The 18,560-nt window shown below is 41.5% G+C and overlaps 1 protein-coding gene across 4 annotated transcripts in view; it reads right to left on the minus strand.

Moving 5' to 3' along the window:
- Nucleotides 1-1,161: 1,161 nt before the first annotated feature.
- Nucleotides 1,162-18,560, minus strand: part of LOC116043400 (zinc finger protein 609-like) — a 78,776-nt gene continuing 61,377 nt past the window's right edge. For 2 of the 4 annotated variants that reach the window (XM_031290031.2, XM_031290030.2), the window contains exons 4-9: nt 12,150-12,237; nt 7,375-9,817; nt 6,884-7,253; nt 4,343-4,717; nt 4,007-4,085; nt 1,162-2,379 (exon numbers count right to left, since the gene is read on the minus strand). In XM_031290031.2, the coding sequence (XP_031145891.1) occupies nt 4,012-4,085; nt 4,343-4,717; nt 6,884-7,253; nt 7,375-9,817; nt 12,150-12,237 (3,350 nt within the window). In that variant the 3' untranslated portion in view covers nt 1,162-2,379; nt 4,007-4,011. The remainder of the gene's footprint in view (nt 2,380-4,006; nt 4,086-4,342; nt 4,718-6,883; nt 7,254-7,374; nt 9,818-12,149; nt 12,238-18,560) is intronic. The other 2 variants (XM_031290032.2, XM_031290033.2) reach the window with 2 other exon arrangements.

Below are 18,560 nucleotides of genomic sequence, written 5' to 3' on the forward strand. Positions count from 1 at the left end.
GCCATTTCACTTGGTTTAACCATGTTAGCTTTTGCTCCAAGTCTTTCAAGGGCTCTCCCTTGTTTTTGTTTTTATTTCAGTTCATTGTCTGCATCTGATTGGCTCATGTCTGTTCTGGTAACAGCTGAAAGATTTTTTTTTTGGGTCATGACCTAACTGCACAGGCAGCAACTGAACAGAGAAAGCTGGCGTCTGAGGTATCAGACTAATTGGCCCAGTTAAATCCAAAGCTAGCCGCACTGGTTAGAAACCCATGCTAACTGTCCCGAGGTGAATGTGTTATGGTGAAGCCACACAAGCAAGCGAAGCACCAGAGACATTTCTGCCCTTCTGACAATGAACAATAGCCTGAAAAATCAGTCTGTTTTACCATTTAGTTTTCACTTAAAAAGGTCCCATGGCATGAAAATTTCACTTCATGAGGTTTTTTTAACATTAATATGCGTTCCCCCAGCCTGCCTATGATCCCCCAGTGGCTAGAAATGGCGATAGGTGTTAACCGAGCTCTGGGTATCCTGCTCTGCCTTTGAGAAAATGAAAGCTCAGATGGGCCGATCTGGAATCTTCCTTTAATGATGTCATAAGGAGGAAGGCTACCTCCCCTTTCTCTGCTTTGCCCGCACAGAGAATTTGGCCCGCCCATGAGAAAGAGAGAGACATCATGAGTGAAGCATGGCGGTTGGTCAAGGCCCCCCCCCCCCCCCCTTCCACCTTGCCCCCCCTCTCTCCTCCTCAATAGCATTTAAAGCTACAGACACAGAAATGGCACATCCTAAGTAAAGCTCATTGTAGGACTGGCTCTAGTTGCTGTAATTCTGCACCAAGGCTGAATTTCAGGAAAGAGACTTCAGATACAGTATTAGGGGACCACTAAGGTCTATATAAAAGCACCCAAAGAGCACCATGTCATGGGACCTTCGAATCACTGAAAAAGATCTGAGATGTGGACAGTGATTCGGAGGCCTAGGTCCAGTCTAATTGCACACTGCACGTTGGGATTAATGTGAACCTAGCTTGATGATAAAAAAAAAAAAAAAACGTGCAGACAACCAAAGCAGGGGAAAACAAGCAGCACAGCAAGATGTCTAGGGAATCAATGATCCGAGCACATGATGTTAAACGCTGTGAAGGCTGAAAGCTGTTTAACAGTGACAGTTTTTAAAACAGTTGCGTGCGGGGGATAAATATAAACATTTATGCACATAAAAGTAGGCAAAAAGTCTATATTACAGCAGAAGAAATACACAAGTTGAGTGAAATTTCACATTGTTTACAGAAACGGAAAACGATCAAATGCGACGAGCTGGATGAAGCACAAGCTTACAGTAAAAACCTAAAGAAAAAAACAACAAGTGGCCAAAATGCAGCGATGGCAACTCCCCGCGAATTAACCGCTTGCTAATGTGGCTTCACCGTTTGAGTGCAACGACAGATGTGACGCTTTCATTGTGAGGAAAACAGGACTCATACCAGCATCAGACACATTCAAGGATGAACACAATGATATGGAGTACAAGTGTTAAGTATTACTGAGAAAAAGAAAACATGAATAGTGTTTATTCTCCATTGAGGTGTGTGCGGTCCCTTCGCAAAAAAACATGACGACATCATCATCCCTGAAACAAGAACTGAGGGTTCAAAGGAGGATGGATATTGACAATGATGATGGAAAACAAAAAACAAAACAAAAAAACTTCAGTCTCAGGCTCTCAAGTCTCTGAAGAAAGCAGCTGTTGCCATATTCCCCCTCCCCCACAAAATATAGCCAAAACATGTGTCAAGTTAAGGATGTACTGTTGTTTCACGGCATACAATAAGCCAAAGACATAGAGTTGAAATCATTTCAATATGATTCACTTTTTCTTTTCAGTCTTTAATTTAGTTTGACTCCCCTTTCCCATCAGCCACCCAACTCATCAAAAAAATAAAATCCCCTGCCAATTTCTTTCTGCGTGTGACAAAAAAACAAACATAAAACAATGCAGTCAAAGAAAGAAAAAGAAAACAAAAAAAGCTGTTCTGGCAGTCCAATAGTCTCTTTTTGCATTGTATTTGTTGACAGTGCAAAGACTAGATAATCAGCGGGGTTGGTGTTTCCTCTGCATGGTGAGGCAGAGTGATGGCTTTGAACCTGGGTTATTATCAGTTCTGTTACAGTCCAACGTTTGGACAAATTTGGGGTTCGTTAACGAGGGGAGGACAAAAAAAAAAAAACAACCAAAACGACAATCTGCCTAGCCTCGTGGCAGACGAACTAAAAATATAGATTGAAACACCATTCAACTGATGTCTAAAAAAGGTAACACCCGGGAGACTTTCTTCTCATGTGAGCCAGTCACATGAATCTTTGCAGGGTTGAGGTGTGACGGTCAGGTTTCCCTGCGAGAGAAAACAAAAGGAAAGACTTGTTTATTACCAGATGACTTCATTATATACAGAAAATACAGAAACAAAAAGAACAGGGTGCCGTTTAAAAAGAGCTCTTTACACGTCTGTGACTCTTCTCTCTGAGGCAGGTGGTGTAGTGACAGAAGTATTTGTACTTTTAGGCTACTTCATTCCTCTGCTTCACTGCATTTCAGGGGGAATAATTGTACTTATAACTTCATTGCATTTATTTGAGAACCATATTTACTAGAAAATGTATATAGATTAAGATTTTACAATACAATCATCTTAAAAAAAGACGATGCTTACCTATACACACAACTGTATGTAAAGACTCTGACCAACCACAACATTAAAACGCTGTTCACACATTAATGCATACATAATAATAGTAATACAATAATATAATATATACAGTAACTGTGGGAGGGGCCATTATGCATAATGAGTACTTTTACTGTTGATACTTAAAAGTACATTTTACTGATAATACTACTGTACCTTTACTTAAGTAAGAGTAGAGGACTTTTACTTGTAATGCAGTAATTTTGGTGATATTTACTTAGTATATTTCTAAGTAAAGGTATGAATACTTTCACCACTGGGGGCTATTAATTTTAATGTGTTAGACCTGCAGCTCAGTTGCCAGTTTATTAGGTACACCTAACTGAAACTAAAGGCCGTTTTATGGTTATGGCTGCGTCTCGCAGAGCTTTCGGCATAGCCTACGTAAGTGGCCTGGTGTTTATACTTGTGCGCTGGTGTGTGCGTCGAGCCGGCATGTGTGTGTGTGTGTGTGTGTGTGTGTGCGGGGAGGAGGAGTGTGTGGTAGAGGGAGAAGTGAGAGAGTGACGGCGACTAGCTTCGGAGCGAGTACCGACTCGAGAGTCATAGTGAGAGAAACTGCTTTGTGTTTTCTGACCACGGTGGGAAATCTATGTGTTTCTATTATTTTGTCCTCCCCATTCATATCAATGAAGGTAGGCTAAATAATAGAATCCAACTCTCTGTTGACTGCAATACAGTTCAAAAGCACCACAAACGGCATCCTCCAAAACTGACCATAAAGTTGAATCAACGGCATGCATTTATTTATCCAAATGACTCCGTTGTCATTTCAAAGAGCTGCCACCAGAGGGCAGTGCAGGCTGCTCCGGCTCAGTGTCTTAGAGGGCTGATTCCACGTCTCTATTATCAACACTATGATCCATTTGTCCTCAGAGGACCTACTTAGGATGGATGAGCTGAGGGGCTAAATGCTGCACTGCATACTGTACTAGATTGCAGCAGAGTACTGAGGGCTTTGTTTGGCCAGGATCTGTTTGTTTTTTTTTTTACAGGTTGCCGCCTCTGAGTCTGCAACATAAATGTTGGAGGAAAGAGTAGAGAGCAGGGGGGGTTTTTTTCCACTTCAAATGAAATAAACCAGCACAATGAAACCAACTGTTTTATCATCTGTGCCAGTACTCATAACCTAAATATACTAGCTAACTAGAGTTGCATGTGAAGCACGAAGTCTGCCACCTGCATTTGTCGAGTTCGCAAACACTGCTATCAGTTTGTGTTTTGTTTTACTGTCAGTCTTTCAAGTGTCTCTCCAACTAAGGGGGGGTCTTACCGTTCTCACCTCCGTGGTGGCGGGTAGAGGGAAGGGGTTGCTGCTTGTTGGCTGGCAACAATAGCTGATGAGGAGAGACCTATGGCGAGTTGGAAAATGTATGGCTATCAGTGATATTTCCTATTTAGGTTCTGAATTTAGATTGCTGATTGGTCATCTGCCAAAATGTAACAGTCTGCATCTACTTACAGTAAATATTCTGAATTGTGGGCCTTTTTTTAAATTTAGGTAACAGGCATTAATATACTTTGCATGTATAGTACCTTCTTAAGTATGTATATAACATTTAGTGTGGTGAATCTATTATCAAACAGCGAGATAGAACGACTGACTGACCTGTGGCGTAGGACAGGTCGTATTGCCCTGAGAGCAGGGGGTATCCCAGGTGGTGGTGCGAGGGCATGATGCGCTGGGAGGGTGAGGAGCGTGGTCGGTCCATGTCTCTTTCTCTTTCCCTCTCCCTTTCCCGATCTCTGTCTCCACCAGCTCCTCTGTCCTGCTCCCTTTCCCTCTCATGAGGTGGCTTGTCACCCACTGTGGGGGATTTGCTCTTGTATTGGCTGGCGTGCTGATGCAGGATATCCAGGGCTTTGGAGTCCGCTGCCGTTTTGGTGACAGTAGGGCTAGCGCGAGATTTGTCGCCGCCTTCCTCGGCTCCGGCCATTTTATTGCCATATGGAGAAAACGGATAGCCTCCAGGAAGGTACGAACCTAAGAGTGATGAAGAATATTGATGGTTCAAAATTGGGTTTATGTGGAATAAAAAATGTGACAATTGATGATTGACTACTCTTCATTAATGCTTACATCAATCAAGCTGAATAGTCAACACAATTGATTTCTGGTCACCAACCAGTCCATTTTGACTTCTGGACAAAATGTCACAAACAGTTTAACAGATTAGTACCCGCATATTTGCTCTACATGGAATCATTTCTGATCACACTGTAAATATTGCAATGTGGTTGACCACATTGAGCCCAATGGGGTGTTTTTATTTGATTTACAGAAGTTGGCTTAAGACCAGCATTTTTCTCTGTGTGAGCTATCAATAGTATGGTTGCCTCTTCATCTGGTGGTGAATTACAAGCCATGTTGGTGTGATAAAAACCTAAGAATTTCTTTCTCTCACATTTAGTATACACATATTAGAGCTGTTGGAGCGAATTCCGAAAGTCGAATATAATTTGAATAGTAAAAAAATCAATACTATTCGAATGCTGTAATTACTATTCGAGTGTGATTTTTTTTTTTTTATAAATAGGTTGGCTAACATTAGCTAATCTTTCTCTTCTCATGTCTGATGAACAATAACTTAAGGGAGTGAGAAACTCAAGGCATTGTGAGCTAACGTTATGTACCGAGTAACGTTAGTACAGGGGGGAGTGACAGGCTGCGGCAGGGAAATAGTTTTAACATGACTTTAAAATTGACATCCACCGAGCCAAAATGCTTGTTATCAATAGTTAGCTAGCTCGTTCTTGTTTCCTAACTGCGTCGTGAGTTATAGTAACGTTAGCTTAGCTTGGAGCTTCATGGAAACAGCTAAAGTTAATGTTAGCGGCGCCCTACAGCTGTCAGAGTTAACTTCTACTTCATATATTACCTTCTAATATCTCAGTAACGTGACAATCTGCAAGAAACAGGTTGCTAATAAATCACTCAAATAGTAGTGGCAGCACCGTTTGGCTTAGTTATCAATACCGTTAGCATCGTGGCTAACACTTTTGTTACTTTTTTTGTTACGTTTATGACACATCGTTTTGGCTGTGCTTTCTAACATGATGTCATTGTGCTAACCAAGAAACGTTAGCCTTTACAACAGAGCCGCTTCAATACACTTGTTAGATAATGTTTCATTAGAGTTGATTGTTGATTTGTGTTTGTTGCTATGTGCTAGTGGTGGAAAATGATAGTAAACAGAGAGCGGCGTGCCAGGAATGCAATGCGCCATGAAGTAGGTCCCCTTCAAGGCCAGGCTGATGTTGGAAGTCCCTCTAGTGGACAGAACGTGTAACAACAACCATATGCTTATAGTGGCATTGACAATGCATAAGCCTGAGTAGTGTAGTACATATTAATAACAGACTATGCAATTCAAATGGTATTATAGAGGAAGACTGAGCGCTCTAACACATATAATATATTCTTTGGGCTACATACTGTATCAGACCATTTCAGGAATGTGTGGATTTTCCCAACTCCTTCAGTATTTCTGCAACAAAACTTAAGAATGGAAGGATTTTCTAGTATATGTTATGTTTACTTTTCCTCTAATCATATTTAGAACCACACAGAACCAGAAAAACAATCCTTGATTGACTTGATCTATCTAACTAGATTACTCCCATGCTGCGTTTTGCCCCCAAGCTCCATCAAACGATTACAATTATTTCATGCTGCTTTACCATTTTCAAGCATAACTGCAATTTGAGATTTTGTGCAGAAAAGTCAGTCAGTTGTGAATGAAATGATCACAAACGCACTCTGAGATCCTACTGAGACTGGTACTGGTACAACAGACAATCTAAGGCTGTACTTACAAATCCTTAGAGCCATTGTGTTTTCAAAACAAACTATTAAAGCCACACTGACTATGTTGCCTTCCCATCTAATTTAAAAGCCATAGTACATAGGTAGGGTCAACAGCTTAAAACACCATTCTAAATCAGTGCTCATTTTAGTCTGGCATGTGTTTGACCCGAAGAAACCACAGGAACTACTGAAGACTTGTACCAAATGAATGACTAAACTCACTCGCCAAAAGAAGATTACAAACTGGCTGACTTTAGCTTACAAACGTCACCAAATCAAACATAAAAAATATCTAAGAATGATTAATATTTACACATATTTGGAGTTAATGAAATGTCATACCTGGGTAATTCGGCATCATGACTGCGGGCATGCCCCTGTATCCAGGGTGGTTGGGGTCATAGCCTTGTCCATAGGGGTAACCATGCATGTAGGGCATGTAGCCTTGGTGCTGTGCTAGTGGTGATGAGAACTGCATGTGTGGATTAGAACGAGAGTCTTTGCTCATGGCCCGGTGGTCCTCAGAAGTGATTCTGGGATCACTACCCTCTTTGCCGTCCTCCTTGGGCCCACTTTGACTGTCCTTGGGCCTGGGCCTGTCATCCTTTAATTTACGATCCCGTTCCCGTTCTCTGTCCCTTTCATCTTTCCATCGAGGTGGTTGTTGCTGGTGTTCGTCTTCTGCTTGGGGCTTCTGGCTCTCGGGGTACTGCTGAACACGGGAGAGAAGGTCAGCACAAATCAGCATCTACATGTTGACAGAACTCTAAAACATTCTCACAACAGATTCACAAGCATACATTCTAACACTGTTGTTCTAGATTGGTGTTTACCTGTCTGTACCACATGGCCTGCTCCATCCCTGCTTGACCTCTGGACTCCAGTGCTTGCTTGGAGTCTTCCTTTCCATGGTGCCCCCCTTCAGTCAGCTTCATCTTTAGCCCCTCAGCTTGCTGGGACTTTGGGTCCTCCCCCTTTAGGCTTCCAAGTGATTTGGAGGAGGGCTCAGAGGGTGAGTCCCTGGATTTGCTTGGGGGCTGCGGCGTCTTTCCAAGGTCTGACTGACTTGGGGCTTTGGAGAGGCTTGGTGGCATCGGGCTCTTTTGTTTCCACTCCTCCTTCATGGAGGCTTCTCGTTCTTTTAGGGCTATGTCTGACTTCTTCTCAGCACGATGCTGTTCAGCCATCTGTCGCTGCCGCTCCTCGTACTGTTGCCGGTAGGCTGGGTTGGTGTTCATTAAGTGGTTATGGTAGGCTTGATCGGGATGGTATGCATATGGGGGCACATAAGCATACTGGTTGTAGTAAAGAGGTTGCATGTACATGTTGGATCGCTGTTGGATGACTGAGGGTTGCTGCTGCTGCTGTTGTTGCTGTTGTTGTTGTTGCTGTTGATGCTGTTGCTGTTGATGCTGTTGCTGTTGTTGCTGTTGTTGCTGCTGCTGCTGTTGCTGCTGCTGCTGTTGTTGTTGTTGTTGTTGTTGTTGTTGCTGCTGCTGCTGCTGCTGCTGGCCAGGAGCAATGATGTCAGGTTTGCGGTCTTCATGAACCTCAACCTTGACTTTTTCCTCAACTTGGTCCTGCTCCTCTTCCCTTTTGATCTTAACCTGACCTTCAGCCACTGGCGTTCCTGGATTGGGCCCACCAGGACTGGGGTTTACGTAATTGGGCGAGTAATACGTCTCATAGCCGGGATAGTACGGGGAATCTTTGTTGGGTGTCGGGTTTGGAAAGAGCGCTTTTTTGACACTTTCCCTGATGCCTTGGTCCTCTGTCCTGACTTTCACGCCTTCTATTTTTCCTTCACCATCCTCACCAGCATCTGAAATGTCTGAATACGCTGGGCTATTGGTTTTGACTGAAGAGTTGTCCGCACCATTCTGGTTCACTACGTGAAGTGGCGTGAGAGGCTGTGGCATCCCACTGCCGTCTATCCGACTGGCTACACCAATGGATGGGCTAGGGGCATTGTCAGAAAAGCTGTAAATTTTGTCAGCCTCAGCCTTGATACTGGCCAAACGACTCTGATGAGGATCTGAGGAACCATTGAGGAGTCCTTCCCCCTTATTGCCTTGATCAGAAGGTTCAGAGTATGTCAGCTTTCCGTCCTCCTGTTTCCCTCCCTTTCCCGGAGGCTTGGGGCTGTCAGCCTCCTTCCCACCATCTTTTTTCTTCTTGTCTTTCTTTTTCTTGTCTTTGGAGCTACTTGAGGCAGAATCTCCGATGACAGGGGGTTTAGGCTGTGTGCCCTTCATTTGGGGACTCTTGGGAATCCCTTGTATCATTGGGGTAAGCCCCGGGGAACAATTTGGGTTTCCAGGAGGAAAAGGGTACATCTGCTGGGATGCTGTCGAGCCAGGGCCAACAGACCGTGGTGACTTAATGTTTTTCTGGGGCATTTTATCCGCCTTTGTGCCAGCCTTTTTAGACTTGTCTGATCCTCTCTTATCATCTATGCCATCATTACTGGCCTCATCAGTAAGGCATGGCCCATCTTCACACCCGTCTGTCGGAGTACCTCCCACCTCTGGATCAGCCTCAGCAATTTTCTTTTTACTCTGCTTTGAACCAAACTTGCCAGGAGATGGTGAAGGACTTTGTGCATCAAAGTTCCTGCCTTTTGGAGTAACTGAACGTGCTGGAGACAAACATCCTTTCTGAGAGATAGAGGCTCCATTACAGTTCCCTGGTTCAGGGTGGAGAGTTGAGTCCTCTCCATATTCACTCTCTCCATCTATTTCCAACTTAATGTCATCATCATTGTGAGCGCGGGCTTGGTGGTACTTGAGACCATTGATGTGCTTGTACTTTTTGTTGCAGTTAGGGTGCGGGCAGTCAATAAGAACTGGAGAGGGGCAGCTGCGATCGAGGGGAGGTGGAAGTGGCTCAGTCTTAATAGAAGGAATAGGGAGACCTGTTGGTCCCACCCCTCCACTGTTGGAATTTGTACGCATACGTTTGTTGCCTTTGGTGTCCTCGGAGCTGGAATTGGGTTCCATGTCCGAGGCTGGTTTGGTCTTGCGTTTTCCAGCTGAGGATGGACTGGCCTTGATATCCTCTGTAGTGTTGTTAGGCGGGGTACGGCGCTCTGATGGTGTCTGGCTGCCCCTTCGGCCCTTGCTGTTAGAGGCAGCACGCGTCTTGTTGTTGTTGGTGCCCTTGTTGTCTGAGGAGTTACTGTTCTCGGTGATAGGGGTGTTGCTATTCGGTCTCATTCGCTTGCCTCGACCACGGCCATTTCTCATCTCTAGATCGCTTGTAGGGGATTCACAAAACCTGCAGTAGTGGCAAAAATCACGTTTAAAAATTAGTGATGGTTGATCTCAAAACAAGGTGTGTGTAAACTTGATCTTAATGCTACAAAGATAAAAGTAAAATTTGTATTTTCTTTACTCTACATCGTCATTGGTGCACTGAACTGTTTAAAGTGTAATGGAGAGTACACCTATGTATTAAGATGTGACAAGTAATCTTTTATTAAATACACTTGTATCTGGAAGGTCCAGATGTGTATCACAGCTATTGTGTAAATAGTGGTTACCTTCATTACCACATAACCACACAAAAGAAAAACATTTGATTGTCAAGGTAAAAAGAAAAAAAGGTCCCTTTTTGGCAACTCTAATGCTCTTGAAAGGCGTTCATAGCTAAGCGTTTGAAGACATTATTGCTGATACTTATGCTGCTGTCTGAATGCTACAACCACAGTCCAGCAGTACAAATATATTGCATTCTTCTCTGTGCTTAAAAAACTGGATAAGAAAGCCACTGAATATGTCTATAATGTTACATGTGACAACACTGACACATTTTTTGTGTTTGCATACCATACATTGCTGCTGTAGAATTAAACCCTCCGAAACTATCAAGTCTAGGGTTGTGTTTTGATTTTGAAAGGTTATGTTTGAAATGAAGTAATCATATTACAAGCCAAACCAGTTCAGTATTTTTTTTTATGTTGAAATTAACTGTTTATTGTGATATTCTAATATATACTGTACAATGAGGAATTCAAGTAGCCGTCAAAAAACTAGTACAGCTGGACTAGAGTATGTGACAACTTCGCTGTCCACTGAATATGACGTGTAACCCCCGCCCATTTCCAACACCTGAGCTAATTGGTATGCATTGCTCCTGGGTTGTGACCCTGGTCTTATCTAAATTGTCATCAACAGGGATCAACCTGTGCTGACTGGCTTGGTTTGAATTGACAAAGAAGGGTTAAACACGGGTCAGATAAACCTGGTCCCCAACCCTGGTCATTGGTGTGAAAGAGGTGTAACCAAAGCCACATGACAACTCAAAAGCATGTATACATCATTTGAAAAGACAGCAGTGAACATTCTAGCTGCTTTGTAATCAAAACATAGAGTCCATTTTAATTCTACGATAGTCATTCAAATACTTAAAATAGCAGTTTGGCTTTATCTCTCTATAACAGTAATGTAATTATCTTTCTGCACAGCACTGAAGGTTGGCAATCTGTGACAAAGAGAGACACCGGGCTGGTATGACTCACTGCTTCCTCTACAAGCCTCTCCAAACAATTTCAACCCCAACAGGGGATGTGAATACATCCGTAGTCTGGCAGTGGTAGAGGAATTTAGACTCATTACAAGCCCAAGTTTATATTCAGTCCGTTGAAAGCTTTCTGAATTATTCATGGTGTGTCCCTAATGTAGTCGTGCAGCAAACTGTAAGACTATTTTGGTGCAAATACAACTCAGCAAACCTCACTTACTGTGCAAACTGCACTTAGGGAACATTATTGTGAAACACTGTGATACATTAGTGTTATACAGCCCCTCCTTGTTTTTTATTAGCGCTGCTTTAATCTTGATTTTTTTTTTTTTTTTTTTTTTTTTTCTATGGCACTTGACCATGCATTACAAATATAGATTTATATTAACATTTAGATTTGGTGCAGGTGCTCTAAATCAAAGCAAGTGCATGACAATGCACTTTACACAACCTGCGTATTTTGCATAACAAAGGCAAATACCCAGAAATTACAAACACCTTAAGCTACCGCCCACATATTATGATCTAAGAAATTGCAGCCTTTGTGATAGAGAATGTTATACAGTGTTGAGGAAAAGCTATTAGTCCAATGATTAGATTCTGCAAGCTGGCTTGTTAGAGTAGCTTTCTATTTCCACTTCTTCCTCCTAGGACATCAGCCATTTGACAATGAATCCTTTTCCCTCAGACTCCAGATAAAGGCTAAAGCGTACTTGGAAGGTCCAGCTGCACAAGCATGTTAGTGCACGATGCCGTATATCCTTGAGCTGATGCTACTACAGCAGATTCATATCACACAGAATATGAAAAGGTTAAGAAACCAAGTGCAGCTTGGATAGAGGGACTGCATCAACAATTGATGGAACCGGGAGGTTTTTTTTCTACCTTGACATTTACAACTACCATGTGTGACAGTAAATTCTTAAGTGCAGACACAATGCAAAATCAGTGCGTGTAGCTTTAGCTTAAACAACACCAGACAATGATGTAACATTAATAGAACAAGTGCAGATTAGATGATGCATATTTAAATATCACTATACGTTTTCTCCAGTTAAAATAACAACCACGGGGAAGCGCTTCCTACCTTGGGGGAGCCCAGTCATGCCGTGTACAGTCCAACAAGGTGCCCACGTATGTCTTGTTTCTCCAAGTGACATTAACCACCAGCATGCCTGTGGGATAAGAAGAGGCCATTATTTTGTGTTAACTATGACAATAATGCAAATTACACAGAACAAAATATGAGTACGTTTTACAGGGAGATTAATATATTATATACTGCCTGTACTATGTGAGCAAAAAGTGCATCGTTGCTGCTACATCAATGCGTTAATCTTTGCTGAAGGGTGTCGCATGCAAGACAGTTATACAAGTCAAAGAAGCTTTTTTAATCGTCACACAGTAAAGCCGTAGGGCCAAGACTGACTGATATCTTCTAATTGACTCAAACAGACTTGACTGCAGTCAGTGTTGTAGAACCTGTATGAGATACTGGCGGAAGGTCTCACTAAGTATGATCACACGGAGGTTATTGGGGAATACTCGCTGAACACCCTTTCCATTTGAATAAGCCATCTCACAGTGCAGAAGATTGCCCTGAAGGAGTTTTTTTTGCAGTCCTCTATCTCACTTTGCAGCCCAGAAATGTACTACTTTAGGGAGAATATGGATCTACTACTACAGCTTCTTAAAAACAAACAAGCTCCTGGGTTAAACCAATTCAACATGAACAGTTCAGTTTGACAGACTGTAACTGAGCGTACAAGAGAAGCTCCTTGACTTCTCTGGTATTGCTGCAATCTGTCACACTTAGACGCGTCTGCGTTGCCATTTGGCTCGTGTGAATTTGGTAGCACTCGGCGTGAGCTACACAAACCGACCTGCAGTGCGATACCTGACTTCCCATTTAAAATCTAAAATTTGTTCCAGATGATCACGACTCTATGTAGGTTTCTCCTTAAGAAACCAAATACTGTTCGTCTGGCGACAGCTTGTCATTAAAATGTATGTATGTATGCTAAGATCACTAAACTAAAACCCTTTTTTCACACATTTAACTGCAGTAAACTCATGTTAGTGCAAAAATCATAGCACAGAGTGGACAGCATGGTAGAGGCAGACGAATAATAATTTGCAATTCATGCACGTAGATTCAAAAGTAAATCATCAACCGAACAGCTTCAGAGGATTAGGAGCAACGACCGTGCACAAAAACATTCTGAATTTATTGCCCCCACCATCCCCCTCACTCCCTGGTGGTGACCTCAGCTTGCCACTTCAGCACTGCAGAGAAACTGGAGGCTGCAGTGAGCCAACTTATCTAATGGCACAGGAATGCTGGCTGGCAGCTTCCGTCCCTCCGAACATTTTATTAGCTTAGGAAACTGCTCTTGCTCACCCGGTTTTCCCTCTCTCCGTCATCCTCACTTCCTCTTTTCAATGGTATAACCATCCCCAGCTTACAATGGTTTTCCCTCCCACACACAAGTCACAGTTCAGACCTCATTTTTCTCTTGCTGCCTCTGGCATAAAGCAGCGAGTGTATAAGGCATTTATATATGTTTACAGGAACCTATTGACACTTGGCCACAAGTCTCTTCCTTCACTCTATGGCCTGAAAACATGAGTACTCGGTCAAGGCTAGAGTCAACTGCAAATGTCGTTGAGGAGAGGTTCTCGAGTTCAGAGTTCTGTCACATTAAAAGAACACAGACCTTTTCTTAAACGCCTTCAACAGCCCGCCCCCTTTAGCTCTCCAAACACAAAATGGCTCTGGCAGCTGGTTGTGGCAGGATGTAAATCAAGGCAGGGCAAATGAATGAGTCGTCTTTCATGATGTGCAGGGGTCTTCCCTGCTTTCTCTTTCGAGGGGGTTTAGAAATTATACCGTGAGTTGTTAAAAGTCTTAATGATTTTAAATTAGACTCCTCGCTTTCAGTAGCTGCGACAACGAATAGGCATGGATGGAATTTTAGTGTTTATGGTACCAGTACTAATCAAAGTTTCTTAAAGAAATACTTCAACATTTTGAGAAATAGCCTTATTTGCTTTTCAGATGAGAATATTTACCTCGCCATACCATTTGGCTGTTTGATACAGATCACTGTCCTATTGGAACATAAATCTTTGTATCGGGTTTTCCTTAGGAAGTTCCCTGTATTTCCCCTTAACTACAACTCTCACGTGTCTGCCGGTGAAAAGCAGCCCCCCACTGCTGGGTTGCAAACATTTTGCTTCGTAAAATGTGAACGTGATGAGAAGATGTGCAGTGATTAAATGGCCATAAATCTTATTTAGCATTTACACTCCAAATAAGCTGTTGAATGAATGGCCAGAAATAATTTGTGTTATCAGTGGCAAAAGGTGAGTAAACACCTTAATCATTAAGCACCGTATAAAATGTAGCCTAACTACTACTGTATATTTGGATAAACCACGCTGGAAATGTACCAGCACATGGATAGGGCAGCAATGGAAATACACATCCATCATCACTGACAAATAGGCTACAGAAAACATTATAGGCCAATAGCTCCATTTTCACTTCATTAATTTCTTTACTTCTTTATTCGTTGACATGCCTTTTTTTAGACTCTATGCACATGTTTTTTTGTGTGGTGTCCTTCTGGCCCCCCTCCCATGTTGAAACCAAAGAGCTCTGTAATCCAGTCAGAGTGGTTCTTGGCTTCTGGGTCACCTCAGATCTCTGCCTCTGCAATACTTTCTGTGAATGCTAATAAAGTAGTCCCTTCAACGTTATGTGGGACATGTCAAGGATATTCAAAGGAATGGGTATGCTTCTTAACTCAAACGGGAATGGCGCTAAAAACAAACAAGAAATAGTTTCTGACTCAAAATGTTGCAGCACTTTGTGTTAATTTGTTTTAGGAAGGCAAGCTAAATGCATGCTGTTTAAGGCTTTCAGAGTTTATATGCTGTATAGTTTACAGAAACTGGAAACGACGGCAAAGTTATCATATCATATTCCTCATCTCTGGCTTAAGGGAAAGGGGTTTTCACTTGCTGGCATTACATTTCCAAACCACACAGTTTAATTTTAAAAAGTGTGAGGAACAAAAACCTGGATTATTGGCAGAAAACTATTTTTACATCATTATTACAATACTGTCAATTCTACTTGACTCTTCATATGGTACTGATTATTTACTGGAGATAATTCTTTCCGAGCAAAGTGAAGTCCAACAATCAGTTCTACCCTCCTACGTACAAAAGTAGACATATTTTCCTATCAAAATTGTAGCTTGTTCGTCATAAAGCAACTTCTTAAATCATTGTGACGATACTGACTATTAAACAATGAACTGATATGTTGATTGCACATCCATTAGGCTGCTTCTATGCGGAATCTACTTTAGACTCACACTGTGGTATTTCACATAATTTACAACACATTGTTTTCACTGGACTACTTAATAAAGTCCCTTGACTTGAGGGGCGGGGGGGATGTTAATTCATGGAATGTCTTGGCAATATCAAAGAATTATGCTCAAGGGTATGCAAAAAAGATTAAGTTTCAATGCTGAAAGCCATTTAAATTTATCCGCACACTTTCATCATTGGAATCATTTTCAAGCTGTCGGGACAAAGATGTCAACGCCTTGTCTAAACATGGAAAGCCCTTGACAAAACAACTCAAACAAATTTCGCTGTGGCAGAAAGCAAATTACACAAGAAACTGAGAAGACTTTGCATGCATGATTATTTGTTTACACACACAAGGAAGTTACATTTCAGTGTTTGTGTGAGCCACAATCTCCCTCTTTACTCATTACATTTGTTTCTGGGGAAGAAACGGACGGATTTGGAGCAATCCCAGTTCCCCCTCAACCACCCCCTTTGTGTCAGCCTTATTAGGGTCACTCATGACAGCTGAGTGAAGCCCACATTACTGAGAGGAATTGGCCTGTAATTTTACCAGTCATTTCCTTTCAATGCTGTCGAACAACAAATGGCAGCCCGCCTTATGCACCGCGCACTCGTATAGAATTACTTGAACAAGAGGGGACAAATTAAGTCAGGAGTAGGTTTGTCTGCTGCATGGGTGACTACTACACCCCCCCCCCCGCCCCCCCCTTAACACATTTCATTAGGTTGCAGTGGGGCCAGAATATCAGGTCCTCTGCTGCTGGTGAGGGCCAGGAGTTCACTGGCTGACCTCTGCTCTGCTTCAACTCAACAGGAATTCAGTGGGGTTAATGGCATTTTCACTGACTGACCTTGTCAAAATGCCTTTGTTATCTTTGAAAATGGAAGATCACTTCTGTGTAATGCCTGGGTTTGACTGTTCTCGCAAATATCACAGTAACGGTTTCTATTTGTCTTGTAAATGTGTCTGATTAAAACAAGGCAAGTCATGATTAAAGAAAATACTCATGTGAACAATTGCCAGCACTTGCAATTAACACCTCTTGTACACCTTCAGACACTAAAGTAATTATTGACAGGTGTTACTTTGTATGCTGCTAGAAAACAGCTCTTTTTATATCCCCATTTTATCTGCACTAAAGCACCACTCATATCAAGGTTGCATGTAGACGAGAAAGTGAGAACAATGACAAAAATAGTGTCAGCATTCATTACGGAGAGAAGATAAAAGATAGCCGGGTGCTGCCATGAGCAATAACTATAACACTGATAAATGAAGCGTTTGAGCATTCAACTGTCTGAGCATGTTCCCAACAGTCCATTTTAAGAGTGTTTCTGCACTTGTGGTGCCTAAAATGAAGCCAAGCTTGTCCGGTTATGTCAGTGTCAGAATACAAAGTCCTAAACCTGACCTTATCCTAAATCCTGGGCAGACAGGAATTTAGGACAAAATGCTACGAGTCACTTTTAGCAATGGAGATGCTGGTGATATAGCGAAATGTAGTGCTTGTAGTATTTTAGTATTATGTTAATTTGCAAGTTAAAGTGAAAGTCACACTGTAGAGATAAAATGATTTGTCCATTAACTGATTAGTTGATCGACACAAGATTAATCAGCAACTACTTTGATTTAATATTCTGCCAGTTCGGGTTTCTCAAATGGATTTTCTGTTTTGTCTCATATGATATTTAACTAAATATATTGGGGTTTTCGACTGTTGGTTGTACAAAACAAATAGTTTTACACCAGCAGTTGGTTTCAGTTGAACATTATGTTGCTATAGCAACTACTACTGGCTCGAGTTCCATTGCAATTTAACTGACACTGTTACATCCACTACTTTATCAGATCTGTGACAAAGCAAACACTGACAGGAATCATTTCTCTACTCCCCAAATGCTCTTATTGCAGCATTATCTGTAGGTAATCTACTGTTATAGCTGTTTTGTAAATTGTTAATATGTATTTGTTAGTTTAGTTGTTCTATGCATCAGTTAAATGCTAAGCCAAGTTAGCTGTTATACTAGCTGTCTGTGGCTATCATGTTGCTAATTCAACATTCTAAGTGATTGTTAATTACTGTTAGGCTAACGGTCATGTAATTCGCTATATTCGCTATTCGCTAATAACTCGTTTGAACTCTTGTGAACTCCATGTATATGCTTACTAGATTCATTCCTGAGTTGTACTCCTTAAGGTGACTTAATGTTGCATGAGGACCAATGTAATTCACTTGACAGTTTGTAGATACTTTTGTAAATCAAGTTTCCTCGTTACTGTTACTGTTCATTTCTGTAATACTTTTGGTCTAACTCTTGGCATCTCATCTTTTTCTGCTTTGTAATATGCATCATGAATTTGTTGTTTTTGCGGTTTCACAACTGCTTTCAGTAGACTTTCAAACGCCAACTGTTGTCTTCAACCTTTAATCTGTGTGCAGTGAGGGCAGAAATGAGAAATTGCGATTGGTTTTTCTATTTTCTGACATTTTCTGACAAACAATTAATCACTTAATCTAGAATATAATTGGCAGATGAATAGGTAATACAATATATATTTTGTTAGTTGCTTAGTAGGGGTGCACGATTCAGAAAATGTCACGATTCGATATCGATTTTCAGGCTCAAGATTCGATTGAAAAACGATTCTCGATTCAAAAAAAACAATTCACAGTATGTACATGTAGTACTTTTCCCATGGGATTACAGTAGACATACAATTAAAAAAAATTTCAAAATATGAATCGATTTTTGGAATTCTATGAATCGATTTTGAATCAGTAGAGCTTGAATCGCAATTTTTGCACACCCCTATTGCTTAGTAATAGTGTTCGATTTCAATTCAAACCTGGTTTTGTTTTTTTAGTTTAGAGGGTATTATTTAAATTTTGTTTCATATTTATTCTCATTATTATCTACCTACTGTAAGATCACCCAGTCACATGGACAGTGTTTTGGTTCATTTTGTTAAGAAGAAAATGTTTAAGGACATTTTAAGTACAGAGGTAAACATTAAACACCACAATATGGTTTACATTTTGTACTACCTTGTCATTTGCAAGTGTTTTGATCGTTTCAAGAGTTAATTGTAAAAATAACTACACCTTAG

Source organism: Sander lucioperca, chromosome 3, assembly GCF_008315115.2.
Source record: "Sander lucioperca isolate FBNREF2018 chromosome 3, SLUC_FBN_1.2, whole genome shotgun sequence".
Taxonomy (NCBI): Eukaryota; Metazoa; Chordata; class Actinopteri; order Perciformes; family Percidae; genus Sander; species Sander lucioperca.